This window comes from Fundulus heteroclitus, chromosome 14 (genome assembly GCF_011125445.2).
Source record: "Fundulus heteroclitus isolate FHET01 chromosome 14, MU-UCD_Fhet_4.1, whole genome shotgun sequence".
Classification (NCBI taxonomy): domain Eukaryota; kingdom Metazoa; phylum Chordata; class Actinopteri; order Cyprinodontiformes; family Fundulidae; genus Fundulus; species Fundulus heteroclitus.
The window spans coordinates 24,770,753-24,785,970 of record NC_046374.1 but is presented as its reverse complement, the minus strand read 5'-3'; the positions used below and the strand labels follow the sequence as shown (position 1 = coordinate 24,785,970).

The 15,218-nt window shown below is 39.2% G+C and overlaps 1 protein-coding gene across 2 annotated transcripts; it reads left to right on the top strand.

Moving 5' to 3' along the window:
• The first annotated feature begins 91 nt into the window (after positions 1 to 91).
• On the top strand, positions 92 to 14,382 carry LOC105926202 (membrane-anchored junction protein). 2 transcript variants are annotated; one of them, XM_036146927.1, is made up of 10 exons: positions 92 to 212; positions 306 to 425; positions 2,377 to 2,422; positions 2,518 to 2,593; positions 4,161 to 4,259; positions 4,355 to 4,371; positions 4,569 to 4,708; positions 10,110 to 10,176; positions 13,351 to 13,424; positions 14,080 to 14,382. In XM_036146927.1, exons 2-10 carry the CDS (start codon positions 325 to 327, stop codon positions 14,117 to 14,119), a joined length of 660 nt encoding a protein of 219 aa, XP_036002820.1. In that variant the 5' UTR covers positions 92 to 212; positions 306 to 324; the 3' UTR covers positions 14,120 to 14,382. The 2 variants fall into 2 exon arrangements, with proteins under 2 accessions (XP_036002820.1, XP_021172319.2); XM_021316644.2 differs by having other exon boundaries at positions 117 to 188; positions 302 to 425.
• Positions 14,383 to 15,218: the final 836 nt, after the last annotated feature.

The following is a 15,218-nucleotide window of genomic DNA, read 5'->3' as shown; positions in this document are numbered from 1 at the left end:
GCCGTCACCATAGTGACATCTGCCCTAGAGCCGCCGATTGGACGACACCGAAGCCAATCAGAGCAGCGCAACTGACTGCGAGGCGGGAATGGAAGGCGAGCGCTGCTTGATTAACCGTTTACGTCCAACCGCCAGGGGTCGAAGTCGCCGCAGAGTGACGACGCAATTTCATTTCTGCTGGTATTACGGTAGTTAGAGGAGAGCCAGAGTTAGTTTTTACACTCAAATCTCAATATTAACAAGTTGAACAAAAGTATTGTTGAATGTTTTAACATGTTTCTGAACTGTTTCCATACTGTAGTTTCATTTAAAGACAGGTCAGACATGGCGCTGCAGCCTTTCTCCTTCCCATCCCCAGAAACCCGTTTCTTCAAAGCTGGTAGCTTAATCTACAAGTTCAAGATAAAAGGAGGAAACAGCTTCAGGCAAGGCAGAGATTTTCACATCTTTGTAGTATTCTTACATTCAGGCTTGAGGGGAAATTACAGTGATTTAACTGGAGAGAAACAACCCCTGGAGGTCTTTTTCTTCTGTGATCTTTTGTGATCCAAAAAAAAAAAAAAAAAAGTTTTAAAGATGCTATCAAAGTCAGCTAAATAAAACCTTTGTAGGACCAAAAATGACAGAATTAAAAATAAAAGCAGAGATGGATGGATGAAAATTAAACAATTAAACAACACACTAAAAATGTCCCAATGAGAAATAATTAATTTATTAATATGTATTTCATTTAAAATATCTTATTACTTCACCACATTTTTTCATCAAATAAAATAAATATTGTGTTGAAATAAATTGAGAAGAAAATGAAGGTCAGTGAAATTATAAAACATGGTAAAGTAAATTGAATATTTTAAGCTAAGATATTAATACATATAAAATTATCTTTATTTTTTTAATTGGTTTGTACGTTTGAGTGTATTTGTTTTTATTCATTGGGCCTTTTTTATATTTCTGCTTTTATTTATTATTCTGTCAGCTTCAGTCCTGCATAAAACCCACCCATCTCAATAACAACCAGCCCAAATCCCAACCTTGAACTTTTAAAACAATTACATAATAAACAACAGGTCATAAGCACAGAACTGTAGCATAAGAAAGTAAATTTTTAAAAAACAGTAGCAGCTTGTCAATAGGGGCCGCTAGGGCACCGCCCACATTAAAATTGCAAACATAATTGCAAAGTCAACTTAAATTAAGAAATATAAAGTACTTGATCTTGGGTCTCAATTATAAAGCTTGCGTATGCAGGAAATAGGGCCTGAAACATGGGTATGTCACTTTCCACACAAAAGTTGGGATCTAGCACAAAAAAAAGGAGACAGGGGAAATTGGCGACACAGATGGTGAAGTGGTGAATCGTAGCCAAACTGCATCATGATTCCTTTCAAAACTTCAATTTCACTCTATGTTAGACTTTAATCATAGATCGACTTCGTCATAAGCATTCAAAGCATACAAAAGGACATAAATAAAAGTCCGCACAACATTTTATCAGGGTTTTTATCTCGCTTTAACTGCTGTAAACGGTCAAATACACTCGTGCATAATGCTGCTCGGTGGCGCATTGGCACGGTCCGAAGGATCGTAGATAAAACAGTTTTGCTCATACATGAAAAAATAAAATACATGTCATACATGAACAGATTCCACTCAGGATCATTCAGATGTCAGACGTGAAATCTTGCGAAACGTGTCGCGATTAAATGTGAGTTCAGAGTAAAAAAACATCAGGAAGAATGAGGGTGATAGTTTGTGGACTGATTTTAATGGACAACGAGAATGGGGGCTTTACATTTACTGCACTATGATGTTCCTCAGAGTTTCCCTCACCTTACTGTCTGATTGGCTACACGTCACATTCAACAGGCTGCGTACTCGGTTCAACAGATTCTTTACATGTCAAAATAAATGACCCTATGATACGAGTGCAAGGGCACCACATTTTACTGAAACGTGTAACAACGACAGCAATTTCGGAAGAACCGTTGCATAAACACTTTCTGAAAAATTTGCAACTTTTTTTTCCTCCCAACCCGTATACACAAGTTTGATTTTTTTCATTTTTAATTGGAGGTGTGGTACTTGAGTCTGGGATATGGAGCCTAATGGGAGTGTAAAAAAGGTTCAGCAATTCTGTTGAGCATCAATGTAACACAATGTAATCAATGTACATTATAGTTTGTTCCTGAAACACTGGTTAAAATTTGGTTATTCATTCCTCACAATTCAGATTCTTCTTTTAGATCTTTACTAATTCCTTCTACATTTTATGCCAATGTCTCAAATATGTGATCACATTTTGTTCTTTAGGTTTTCTTGCGGATTTCTTGACCTGAGTCTGTAATTAAACTATTTTTGTTAATCTATACACAGTGAAGATGATGTTTTAGAGGAAGATAGCGTCGATCAGGAAATGGAGGTAATTACTCATTGGCAGTTACAATTATTATTATTTTTTTGTTATTGGTCACTGTATGTTTCTATTTCCGACCCGGTCTTTTTTTACGCTTTTAGGAAATTGTTAGAGCGGTTCTTGGCGACTTGGACGGCCTTCAGCCCTTCACCACCCCTCATTATACTGTATTTCCTTGTATCCTTTATGGTTATTCACTCACCCTTGTCTTGCTTCATGATTATAGTCGCATTTTTGTGTTTACTATAGGAAATTAACTAAAAACTGTGCACAGGGTTCCCACACAGTCTCAAAATTGCTTTAAATTATGGAGTTTATAAAGCCATTTCCAATAATTAAAAAAGAAAATCTAGTGAAATATTCTATTTCCAACCTTTTTTCCTTGTTATAAGGTCAACATGATACATATGAGAACGTTCTCCTACAAGTGATACGCTATTTTGTTATTAAAATGTGCGCATAGATGTGTTGTGTTCATAATGTAAGTTCATCTGTCCAATTGGGAACCAACCATCCATCCATCAATCTGACCAGGGCAGCACGACAGTAGAAAGTCTTGCAATGGTGATAGTGTTGGTAATATCACAATGTCGCCATCATTGAGTTTGGAGCAGTCCTGATTTTGTATACTTTTAATACAATACAAAATACTTTATTTATCCCAGCAGAGAATATAAATGTTAATGTAACTCATTTTGTCAAGGAAGGTATTATAGATGGTGATGGCTGTGGGTAGGAAAGATCTCCTATAGCGGTCTGTGTTTACAACCAACCTGAAGAAGCCTTTGACTGAAGAGACTGTTTTCTCATGAAGAGGATGGTCAGGATTGTCTATAATTTTCTTGATTTTATGCAAAATCCTTCTTTGCGTCATCGTCTCCAGAGGTTCCACAATCGTCCCCAGAACAGAGGTAGCCATCTTTATCAGGTTGTTGAGCCTTTTTAGGTCCCTGGCTCTGATGATGTCAGAGGAAATGACGCTCTCAACAACAGATTTATAGAAGATCTTCAGCATCTTACTGCAAACCTTGAATGATCTTAGCTTCCTCACAAAATACCGTCTACACTGTCCGTTCTTGTAGACGGCTTCACTGTTGCGTCTCCAGTCCAGTCTGTTGTCCAGATGAACACAGAGCTATTTATATCCCTCAGCCACCTACACTTCTTCTCCCATGATGGAAATTGGATTTGATTCAATCCTGTTTCTCCTGAAATTTACAATCATCTCCTTTGTTTTGTTCACATTCACAATGAGATGATTGTTTCCACACCATGCCACGAAGCAGTCCACCAGCTCTCTGTACTTTACTTCTCGTCCATCTCTGATGCACCCGACGACTGCAGTCATCTGAGTATTTCTGCAGGAGTCGGAAATTGTGTCAGAGTTGGTCCTCCATACATACACTCTGCAATCTTTAGTATTTTTTGGCAAGGCCATTTGTGTAAAGCTGTCCAACTGGCTAAGTATTATATTAAATGCAAGTTCATAACACTTGCCATATATTAGCCAACAGCCATTGCACTCCAAAAAACCCTTTGCGATATGAATATTGCACAAACTGATATCCTGAGGAGTATATATTTGCAATATCTAGTGCAGCCCTACCATTTATCCTTCATACTCACTATCTGTCAATCTGAACACCCAACCATTCGTTTCACCGTCCATCCCTCCATTCCCTCAGTCTGTCCATTCATATGGCCATCCACTCACCTAAATGTTTTCTTAAGTTTTTCCCTCAAGACAAGAAGAGCTGGAGGAAAGTGAGCAAACGCAATGAAAAGAAGCTGTTATTTTACCCCTTTGTTATCATCCTTTACCTGGAGAAGAACATGTGCAAAGGTGAGGGTGGGTGCAGCGTCTATTCAGCACACAGTATCGCATTGGTCTGCTTTAAACTTTAAAGTTTAGAGTCATCTTTACTTATCTTGTTTCAGGGAAGCCAACGGAGAATGTGAGTTCTTTTTCAACATTTCCTTAAAACAATTTGTAGAGTATGGTTGCCTGTTTCCTGTGATACGACGTTTGCCTAATTTAAGAATCTCTTTGTGGGAAGGGGCTTTAGCCAGCACTAAAACTATGTGCTGTGAGATACGTTTCTGTACAAAATGAGCTGTTAAATTAATGATCTGGGCATTTTTTTTACTAAAGTCAAAGGAAACGCAGCTCATCCCTGATGTTTCCGAGGAGCCAAGGCCAAAGCGCCGTCGCAGCGACTCGCCACTAGAGGAGGCCATCATTAAAGAAATGTGGACAGAAATGGAGTATGAACGCCACATCTCAGTGCCGGGGTGAGTACTTGAAGATAGGATACATTTAAGATTAAAATTACTTAAACCGAAAATGTTTCATGCAGCCTTAGAGACACAAGGAGGAGCTTGGATTATTAATTAACCAGATACTCCTTGTTAAGTTTATTTTGCTCTTGATATTCATCATACTGACATGGTATCTCCTGGTGTAGCGCTGGGAGCCTTCCACTGGCATATTTCTAAAAGCAGATGTTGTTCAACCAGCTATTTCTGCTTCTATTGCACTTAAAGTCGCAGCTACATCAATGCTGCGCTTTGTTAAACATGACAGCTCAGGTCCTGTACGTCCCTACAGCAGATTTTACCATTAAAACTAGAGTTTAAGTGTAACGATTTCTCTTTAAGAAAAGACAAAAACTTTGTCAGTACATGTTATTCATTTCACATTGTCCCATTTCCACCTTTAAAATTGAGTTGTGTGGCCACAACTTTGGGAACCAAATGACTGTCATGGCAGAACCTGGTTGATTGTCCTGAGTCACATGTCTGCAGCAATCCTTTCTCAAGGGGAAACAAATTACCCTGTTTTACAAGAAGAACCTCCAGCTGAACCGGGTTCAATGTGAGCTGCCGCCTGCCGTGATCAACCGCATGTTTATACAGTAGGAAGGAGACAAAGAACAGAAAAAATAACGAAGCCCTGAGCCTTGAGTACTTTCTATGGGAAAGAAAAGGAACAGAACTTATATCAATTAATAAAAGGGCCAACTACATAACCCAAGATACAGAAACGTTTGTCTTTTCACATCATACCTCACAGCTCAGTTGGGCTGTGATTGCTGAATCAAAGGGGCGTAAATTGCAGTTCACAGCTTTCAAATATGGAGTTTCCTCAGGACAGATCTCTGTGCCGCAGTCCTGATTAATGCTACAATAGTTCAATCAGTGGCTATACCCGGGAAACAGAAAGCTTGACACGAGCACTGGAGAAGGGCAGCTTTCTTTAGTAAAACACAACAACAAAAAAAACACTAAAAGTTAATGCCGGTGGCTTTATTTAGGAATGTTTCAGCGTGAATTAAAACCAACAACAGACACAAAGACATTTTTTTGTCCTCCTTTTAAATCATTTAGATATAAAGAATCAACGTTGGACTTTCACTTTGTACAATGTCAGAGACTGAACGTCATCTACACTGCAAAAACTAAACTAAAAATAAGTCAAATTTTCTTGAAATTAGCGTATTTGTCCTTGATTTGAGCAGGTAAATAAGATGGTTTGCCAATGGAATGAGATTTTTTGCACTTAAAACAGGAACAACTCATCTTCTAATCTTATTTCATGTGCAGTATATCTAATTATCTTAGTTTAGGGGTCAAAATACTCACTCCATTGGCAGATAATCTTATTTAGCTGCTCAAATCAAGGATAAATGCACTAATTTCAAGAAAATTTGACTTACTTTTAGCTCCGTTTTTGCAGTGTAGTGGTATAAATGCACAAAAACAGAAATGTTGAGTGCATGCATTGATTTAAAAAGTTATCTATTTCCCTGACACTAGTTTAGTAAAAACAGAACTGGCTGTGGCAACAAAACCATGCTGGTTAAGCTTATATCGCCAAGCAGCGTCTCAAAGGCACCAGTATACTCAGTCATTGGGATGGTTGCAGTTTTACTCGCACACAAAACACGCTTCAGCGGTTCCTGCACAAATGAAAGAGACTAGAGGCGAGCGGGCGCCACATCAATCACCCTGACAGCCCGATCAGTGGGGCGTAAACGATTGTTGCGGTGGTGCACGCACAAATAAAACCGGTTATTTCCTGCCTATAGTTTGTGTTTCACTTATATAAACAAAATCTTCTCCTGTTTTAACTTGATGAGCCCAAGCTTAGATGCACAAACCGTGTAAACATCCTAAAAACACCAGGGCCGTGAGCGTCAGCAGCACTTCTTTGGTAGTCTTTGAGCTGTTCTCGCGGATTAAAAGCGAGGGGTTTGAGTTCCGACTACAATTACTGCGAACGAGTGCAGCATCTGCAGCTGTCATTCTTCTGTCTTCAGTTATACTGCTTCATCCCTCACTGCTTTGTCTTTATAGTCTGAGTGTGTGTCTACAGGATGGCCCGCAGCGAGGATTTGTTTTGGTGTTTAACCTGCTGGAAGGATGAGATCTAAAAATAAAGATTTAAATTAAGCAAATAATAGACATAAAGTCTACCAATTTTACATTTTTCTGCACACACACCAGGGTTCTCCTTTTCTCTAATTTGTATAGTTTCTTTACAGAAAGTGCAGGTCAATTAAATTCCAGGTGTACATATATACACAGTAAATGGTGCAATACAATCCCATAGACCGATTAGATCCAACTTTTGTTGTGCGTCTCCAACTGAGATCAAGATGGACACATAACGAAATATTGGCAACATAAAGTCAAGCTCAGATTTGGCGCAGCTTTTCAAGAAAACGGTCCCATGCCATCTGGAAGGCATAATATGGAAACGGCATATTTGGAGGTTTGGGCCAGTTTACGTTTAGCTAACGGTTGTAGATTTTATCAGTATATTCTGAATCATATCAGATAGTTCTTGAAAGTCATTCTAGGCAGTGTTGTAGTACTCGAGTCCGAGACTCGAACTCAAATCCGAGTCATTTGCTAAATTTAGAGACTCGTGACTTGGACTTGAGCACTAATGACTCGAACTTGGACTTGGACTCCTACATTCAGATCATTCTGACTCGGAAATTGAGAAAAAGACTCGACTTTTTTTTTTATATCATTAGGTTATAATTTTAATATGTCATTAGAATATTATTTGGTGTATGATTTTAATATCTAAATTATTAGTGCAATGTGGTGGAGTGTGGATTTTTTTTTAGTTTAAAAACATGTAGGCTATGCTTACTTTAGTGCGGAACTTGGACTCGACTTGATCAATAGTGGACTCGACTCGGACTCGACTCGGATTTTTTTAAATGACTTGGACGTGACTCGGACTTGAATACTGGAGACTCGAACCTGGACTCGGACTCGAGGCATTAGCGACTTGACTACAACACTGATTCTATGTAAAGTTGAAGTTGGGCCACGACATGACCTTTCAACAGGACGGTGTCCATCAGCAAACAAACAAATCTATCAGTGAACGGCTCATGGATTAGTTTCATATGCGTCGACCTTTACCGTCCTCAAAGCAAAGGCAATACTTAATTGAGTGCAGTAGAAACGGTTGTAATATGTTGTTGTTGCTTTAGACAGAAAATTGTTGCAGGGAGCCTCCAGAAGCATTTGAGCTCCCTGATATCCTCATCCCACAATGCATTTCAATAGAGCAGGAAGATATACTGCCTTAGGTAAATAAAACTCCAGCATAATTTTCCTGTGGATTTACCCTGCAGCTCGCATGGTTTCATGTATTTTGGACCACAATCAACGCAACTGCTAATCGGATATCACAGCAATGAGCCATTAATGACCTTACACAATCTCATTCAACACTGTGCAAAGGCTCTGTGTGCACCGATGAAGATTCATTCATTTTAACCCCCAGTGGGTCGAGGCAGATGACTGTTCACACTGAGCCTGGTTCTGGTTCTGCTGGAGGTTCTCCTTCCCGTTAAAGGGGAGTTTTCCTCTATACTGTCGCTTCATGAATGCTCAGTATGAGGGATTGCTGCAAAGCCATCAACAATGCAGATGACTGTCCCTGTGGCTCTACACTCTTTCAGGAGGAGTGAATACTGCAATCTACTGGCTTTCCTTAGAAGGGAAACTTTTTGACCAATCTGTCTGATTTGATTGAATTTTACTTTCTAAAGCGCCTTGAGATGACATGTGTCGTGAATTGGCGCTGTATAAATAAAATAGAATTGAATCTTAAGACAGCAGATGCTTGCTAGCCAGACTTTAAAAAATAGTGCGGACCACCACTCACTACCCCCCCCCCCCCTGCACATCAATTACAGTGAAGTCCAAAACTTAGTTAAAATGCAATGATTTATTTAATATAGAGGTGACTTGAATGTGTATATGACATGTACTCATGCGTGAATCCATGGTGAGCGGCAGGCTCTTATTCTGTGTTTTCATGTTCTTCACAAGCCTCTCCTCTGTCATGTCTCTCATGTCTTCTTGTTCTCTCATCTATTCTCTCGTCTTCCTTTTTTTCTCTTCCCTCTATTCCTCACTGTTTGTCGTCTTCCTCTCTTTCCGTTCCTCTTTCTTCTGCCGTCTTCTTACCTCTGTATTCACTAGCTCGCCTGTCTCTCCTGACAAAAAAAAAAAACATAGACCAAAATAATCTGCCTGTCTTTATGTCTGAATTCATTTTAGATTTGACTGACTGAAATGTTTCTAAAAGAGCACAAATTTAAAGTGTGCTTTACACTATTTTATAGTGAAACTGCAATTTTGTATTGGGAGTTTTTGCGGTCAAATTTAGCCTGGACATCCCTGTAATAACTTAACACATCTATCCGTGGTCAGTAAGTCCAGAGTGAATGTAATAAAGGCCATGCAGCCAGTTTTTGCATGTTTTGAACAACACAGGGACCAATGAATCCTGGCTGGACTGGATGGACAGCAGCCATCTATTTAATCTCGCTTACCTTCATCACTTCTGTCTTTTCATCACACTGTTCCCCTTAAAGCTGAGCTTTGTTTGGATAAAAAGGACAAAGGATCCATGTTGATTTATAAAACCAGTTAAAAAAAAACAAACCAAACAACGTCATCAATAGGCTGAAAACAGTTCTAGCTAAACTTAATAAATGGTGTCGTGAAGGGTAAAGAAAAGAAAGAAAATCAAAAAGAGAACAAAGTTTGTGATAAATTCGAAAACTAGTGTTTATTTATTAATTTGCTTAATTTATGCAACAACAACAAAAAAAGTCACAGCAGTTGGTGAAAATCAACAGCTTATCTGGACAAGAAAAACAGACGCCTCAGTGATTTGTGCAGAAACAGCCTGGCACTGACAGCTTCATTGGTCTACACTGCAAAAAGGGAACTAAAAGTAAGTAACATTTTCTAGAAATTAGTCAATTTTTTATTTATATGAGCTGGTAAATAAGACTATTTGCCAATGGGATTAGTAGTTCTACCCCTAAAATAAGATAATTAGATATTCTGCACTTGAAAAATGATGATGGAGATGAATTGTTCCTACTTTAAGTGCAAAAATCTTATTCCCATTGGCAAATAGTCTTATTTACCTGCTCAAATCAAGAAAAATGTACTTAATTTTAGTTCCGTTTTTGCAGTGTACTTGCAGTTAGAAGCAGCCTTCCTGGTGTTTTCCAACCTCTCAGTGGCTCTGCTCCTCTGCCTCGCTTCTGTGATCACTGCATATAAACACGATGTAATAACTGATTTACCGACAGTGAAGTGAAACGTAAGGTACCTTCCTAAAGCGAATGCCACGTTTGCCTTGCAGCGTGGCAGAGTCGGAGCGTCATCGCACAGCGCAGGAGGCGGTGGACGACTCAGCACCCACTGATGAGGTGAAGCTTTCACTTGCTCCTTCTCATTCTTCTGCCCGAATTAAAGTTATTTTTAAGGCATATGCTTCCAATTATTCAGCTGCCAGTTTCATTCACATGCCCCCTTTCCGTTTCCTCTCTGATCTACGTATATATATGTAAAAATAGAAGCACATGTGAGCGTGGCCGTCTTTGCTGCAGCCCTCGGGCTAGCAGCGCTGACAGGTGGGATAACGAGGGCCATTATGGTTAATAATGGCATTACATCAGGTTGTATGGGTAGATGTGTGAGCGGGTGAGTGAGCAAGTGAGCGTTGCTGCTGCTTGTGCTTCAGTTTGATTAGCAACCAAGTCCCAAAATTACCCTCCTCCGCTCCCGTCATACCCTCGGCCTTTCATCCCACCCGATCCTTTGTTCGTACCCTCGTCCACTTCCTTCTTCCCCCCTCTTCCTTCTCTTAGTTTGTTCTTATTCACATTATTTCAGACTCTGTCAGCCTTTAAAGTGCCGACACAAATCTACCAACAGGATTCAGTTTGGACGGTATGTTCTGTACAAAGTGAGCCTTTCTCTCGCAAACCGGCTCATGACACGTGTATACACTGCAAAAACGGAGCTAAAAATAAGTCACATTTTCTTGAAATCAGTGCATTTATCCTTGATTTGAGCAGTTAAATAAGATTATCTGCCAATGGAGTGAGTATTTTGACCCTTAAACTAAGATAATTAGATATACTGCACATGAAATAAGATGATAAAGATGAGTTGTTCCTATTTTAAGTGCAAAAAATCTCATTCCATTGGCAAATCATCTTATTTACCTGCTCAAATCAAGAACAAATACGCTAATTTCCAGAAAATTTGACTTATTTTTAGTTAAGTTTTTGCAGTGATAGGGAACCTTTTCATGGAGCATCTCGTTTGTTAGGGCTTCTGCGAAGTCTGGAAAAGCTGTGACGTTGAATATAGCTGGTTTCCAGGCGTGGATAAGAACCAAAAAATAGTTGTAAACTTTATTCCTCATCCGAGTGTTTAACATTTGTTTCCATCCCTCTGTTCTTCCATCAATCTGATGGTCCCTCGGTTCATCCTTCTGTTCATCTTTCCATGAAGACGGCGCAATGTATCACAAATATATTGTCATTACAATATCACTGTTCAGTATTCATGTCGCAAATGGCTTTTTGGACCACATTTTTCACATTTCTCTCCTGTTGGACTCACGGTAAGAGATGCTCATACCCGACATAAATAGCATTTAGCAAAACGCTAAAGGTCACAGAGAGACGGAAGCGCAGATTAGCCAGACAGGAAATAAAAAAGGCAAACATGGCCACTGATATTCTCACCGCAATGTTAACCTACATCATCGGGGGGGCCCTTTTGTCCAACAATCTATTTGTTTGTCATCCGTCGGTCTGTCCATACATCCGTTAGTTAGTGTGAAAAAAATTATAGGAACTGTGTCATGTTTTATTATGTAGCTAGTTTTTCTACGTTATTTATTTTTTTCACTGAAATGTGGCAGAATAATTGTAATAAAATAAAACAGCCTAAATCATATCTGGCACTTAACATAATCTGGACAGAAAAAGGTTAATTAAAAAGAAAACAATTTTGTCTTTGAAAAATTATTGCACTCGGAAGAGGAAAACTACAGTAGGTTTCTGGCCATTAAAGTTAATTTGCTGTAATAAATGAGCAATATTCCATTGCTTATTGTTTTGTTTATTGCTAATTTAGTTGACACTTCCATACATTAGTATGTCACAATTTAACACTTATGCTTTAGAATAAGTGTTGAATACTGAAAAAACATTTGTTACCATCAACAAAAAAGCTCAAATCTGTCACAGATTTAGCAAATTTAGCTAGTTTTGATTTGCAGGGCTTTACACGGCATCCAGTCACCAGATTCAAACAAAATAATGAGGGGAACAAAATTCAGTCTGATTCCAAATGTTGTGTTTCTTTCTAATGATAAGCAAATAAAATGTGTGACTTGTCTTTATGTTTAAGTAGCTACTTACTGGAGGTCACTTAATTGTGCTTTTTAGACACTGCTCCTCAGATCAGATAGCCAGAGTTGCCAGATCTGACTGACAGTGTAAAACCCGTCTAACTTAAAAAAAACACACTCAGCCTGAATCTCAACCTTTCTTGAAATCACGTTAACAGCGTAGAACTACTAAACGCATAATAAAAAACACGCTATTAGCCCACAACTGCTCTAAAGCAAAGAAAAAAACGCTGCACATACAGACTCCCCACAAAATGTGCAATTAAGGCAACCAAACAACCTACACACAAAAATCACTTTCCCAATCATGTCATAGTAAGTGCATAAAAAGTTATGATGCAGCCTAGCAATATAAATTGTAAATCTAACTAAATACAAAATGTCTTTCTCTTTAAATCAATCTAACATTTCTTTCACACAGAGACCATGAAATAGCTATGATAGATAGATAGATAGATAGATAGATAGATAGATAGATAGATAGATAGATAGATAGATAGATAGATAGATAGATAGATAGATAGATAGATAGATAGATAGATAGATAGATAGATAGATAGATAGATAGATAGATAGATATTAATCAGTTGAAGTAATTATCAATTGACATTAGTCAATACCATTTCCTAGGGACACTTTATTAACCAATGACTATTAGTCACTACTGATGTCAGGTTCGACAGATTCTAGACATATTAAAATAAATGAACTGATAAAATGAGTGCAAGGATTTCCCATTTTATTAGAACACCCAAGTTCTTTGCTTTGAGCCACACAATGACAACTATGTTGATACTTCCTAAAAACCTGCCAGATGTTTTGAAAGGTCGCCCAAATTTGTACAACCCGCCCACAGTGAAACGTGTTCAAAAGAAGCTCAATTCGGTTTATATCCGCCCAATCTGGCAATTAATCATCAGCATTTATATTATATATATATATATTAGAAGTTCTTCCCTTTGATTTTCGCCCATGAGTGAAATACATTAAAAAGATGTTTACATAAATAAATGTACCAGCTAAACATTTCTCTGATATTTTGTGACAAAGAAAAGTTGTGTACCGCTTTCGCCTTTGTTTCACGTTAATGTTTCTTTTATTTATGCATCTCTATGCTGACTGAACACCACCAGGACCTTCTTCCACTTCTCAATGCGTTCGGTTTCTCCCGCAGCTCCAGACGACACACTTCACACCAGAGACGGAGAGGCGGCCTGAGAAAGCAGGGATTCTCCGGCGACTTGTCAGGTTGGTCAGGCAGGACAAGAAGCTGCCAATAAAGGAAAACACACATCAGCAGATGAAGACGCACGTCAAAAGATGTGCCTCTGTTATTCTTTTATTAAACCTACCAACATCAGCGGCGCCTGTTTGGCGGCCGACGCTCCTGACGCCGTCCGTGGCTCAGGTCCGGTAACCTCTTTGGTATTCAGCGTGTGTTGAAGGTTACTCATCCGACGATGGGACACACCACAGCGCTCCCAATCAGAGTTTCTTTTTCTTTTTTTACCCGCAACCATATATTACATACAGGCCTGTTCTGCACTCTCAGACTCTCAAAGACGAAGGGTGATGTCACCGAGCTTCACCGACTTTCAGGCCCAAAGCCGAAACAAGAGCTGAGCTGTACCGAACGTGTCCAACGAGAGAAAGAAGTTGTCAGAGATTACACAGTGTCGGGGGAAATCCAGCGATTATCTGCGCAGACTTTTTAATATTCCTCTGACAAGGCCGGTGAGGCAGAAGCCAGATGTCCTCAGGCACACCGAGGATTGACAGGCCCCAGTGTAACGTGCAGTCCGTGCTCAGAGGGATGCACAGTAGCTGCAGTGTGAATTGAACTTTACGTGGCAGGATTGTGTGTTCATTTTGAATTCTTCTCTGTCTTTCTTCCTTTTTGCAGAAACATCTTCCCTTTCATCTTCGGACCGCCTGAAAACTAAAGCTTCCAGGGGTGCATTGCTACAACGACGGTGTTTGTCAGAATGCTGGGTTCAGATAAGGTTATGCACCACCGAAGCCTTATAGTTATTTAGAGAATAAAACCACAAGAATGCATAAAAGTTCGAGAACAGGCAAAGATTTATTCATAGGAAGTAGTGCATTGTTTTCCTTTTAATTCCATCGTTCTGTTTAATTTACAGATATTATTTACAAGTGGTCATTTCAGTTCAGATCCATGATAATAAATACATTTTGTACATTCTCTTGGTCTCCTGGTGTGTATAACTGTTATTGCAACATGAAACGCCTCCAGTATTTGACCGTAATTGAATATTTTGTGTGATTCGTACCGATTTCTTTGACCAAGCCTGCAGAGAGAGGTGAGTGATTAACAAAGTAACAAAACTGACTGATGATGCTGTTTCTTTGATTTGCATTTGGCGTCTTCTTGTCATTCCAGGCTATGAAAATGTTCAGATTTTTGCACATATGTCACTTTTTCTCACCACGAAAAGCTACACGTGAATGGCAAATAAGATAAAAGTAAAACAAGTGCACTGTTACAGTTTTCCATCCAGTAATTAATAATAATAAAATTAAAAAAACTACGGTGCATCCAAGCCCAGTTTTATTGACTCTTTTCAGGAGTTTCTAGCTCTAGTCCTAGAGGGCCGGTGTCCTGCAGCGTTTTAGACGAGTCTCTGGAGCCAATAGTTTGGTCGTTAGTAGGATATATATCTAGTAATTTGATCTGGCGGGCAAATCAAATTGTCAGGGCGGGCTTTATACGATGAAGGACAGATGATCAACAGTAACGTAATCAACCACGTCACCAAAGCGCGCTTGGGTTGAATTCGTTTACAACAACGATGGCTGCCGCTGGAGAGTTGAGGTGTGTAGATTCTGCTATTAGGTCTGTTCTAAAAGATATCGACAGCAAATTCATTTTAAAAGAGGAACAGAGAAACGCGATCAAGGCATTTGTTGAAAAGGAAGATGTTTTTGGCGTCCTTCCTATGGGATTCGGCAAAAGTTTAATTTATCAGCTGGCTCCGTTGGTCGCTAAGAAGATGGGACACAATGAAAGCCCATTGGTCA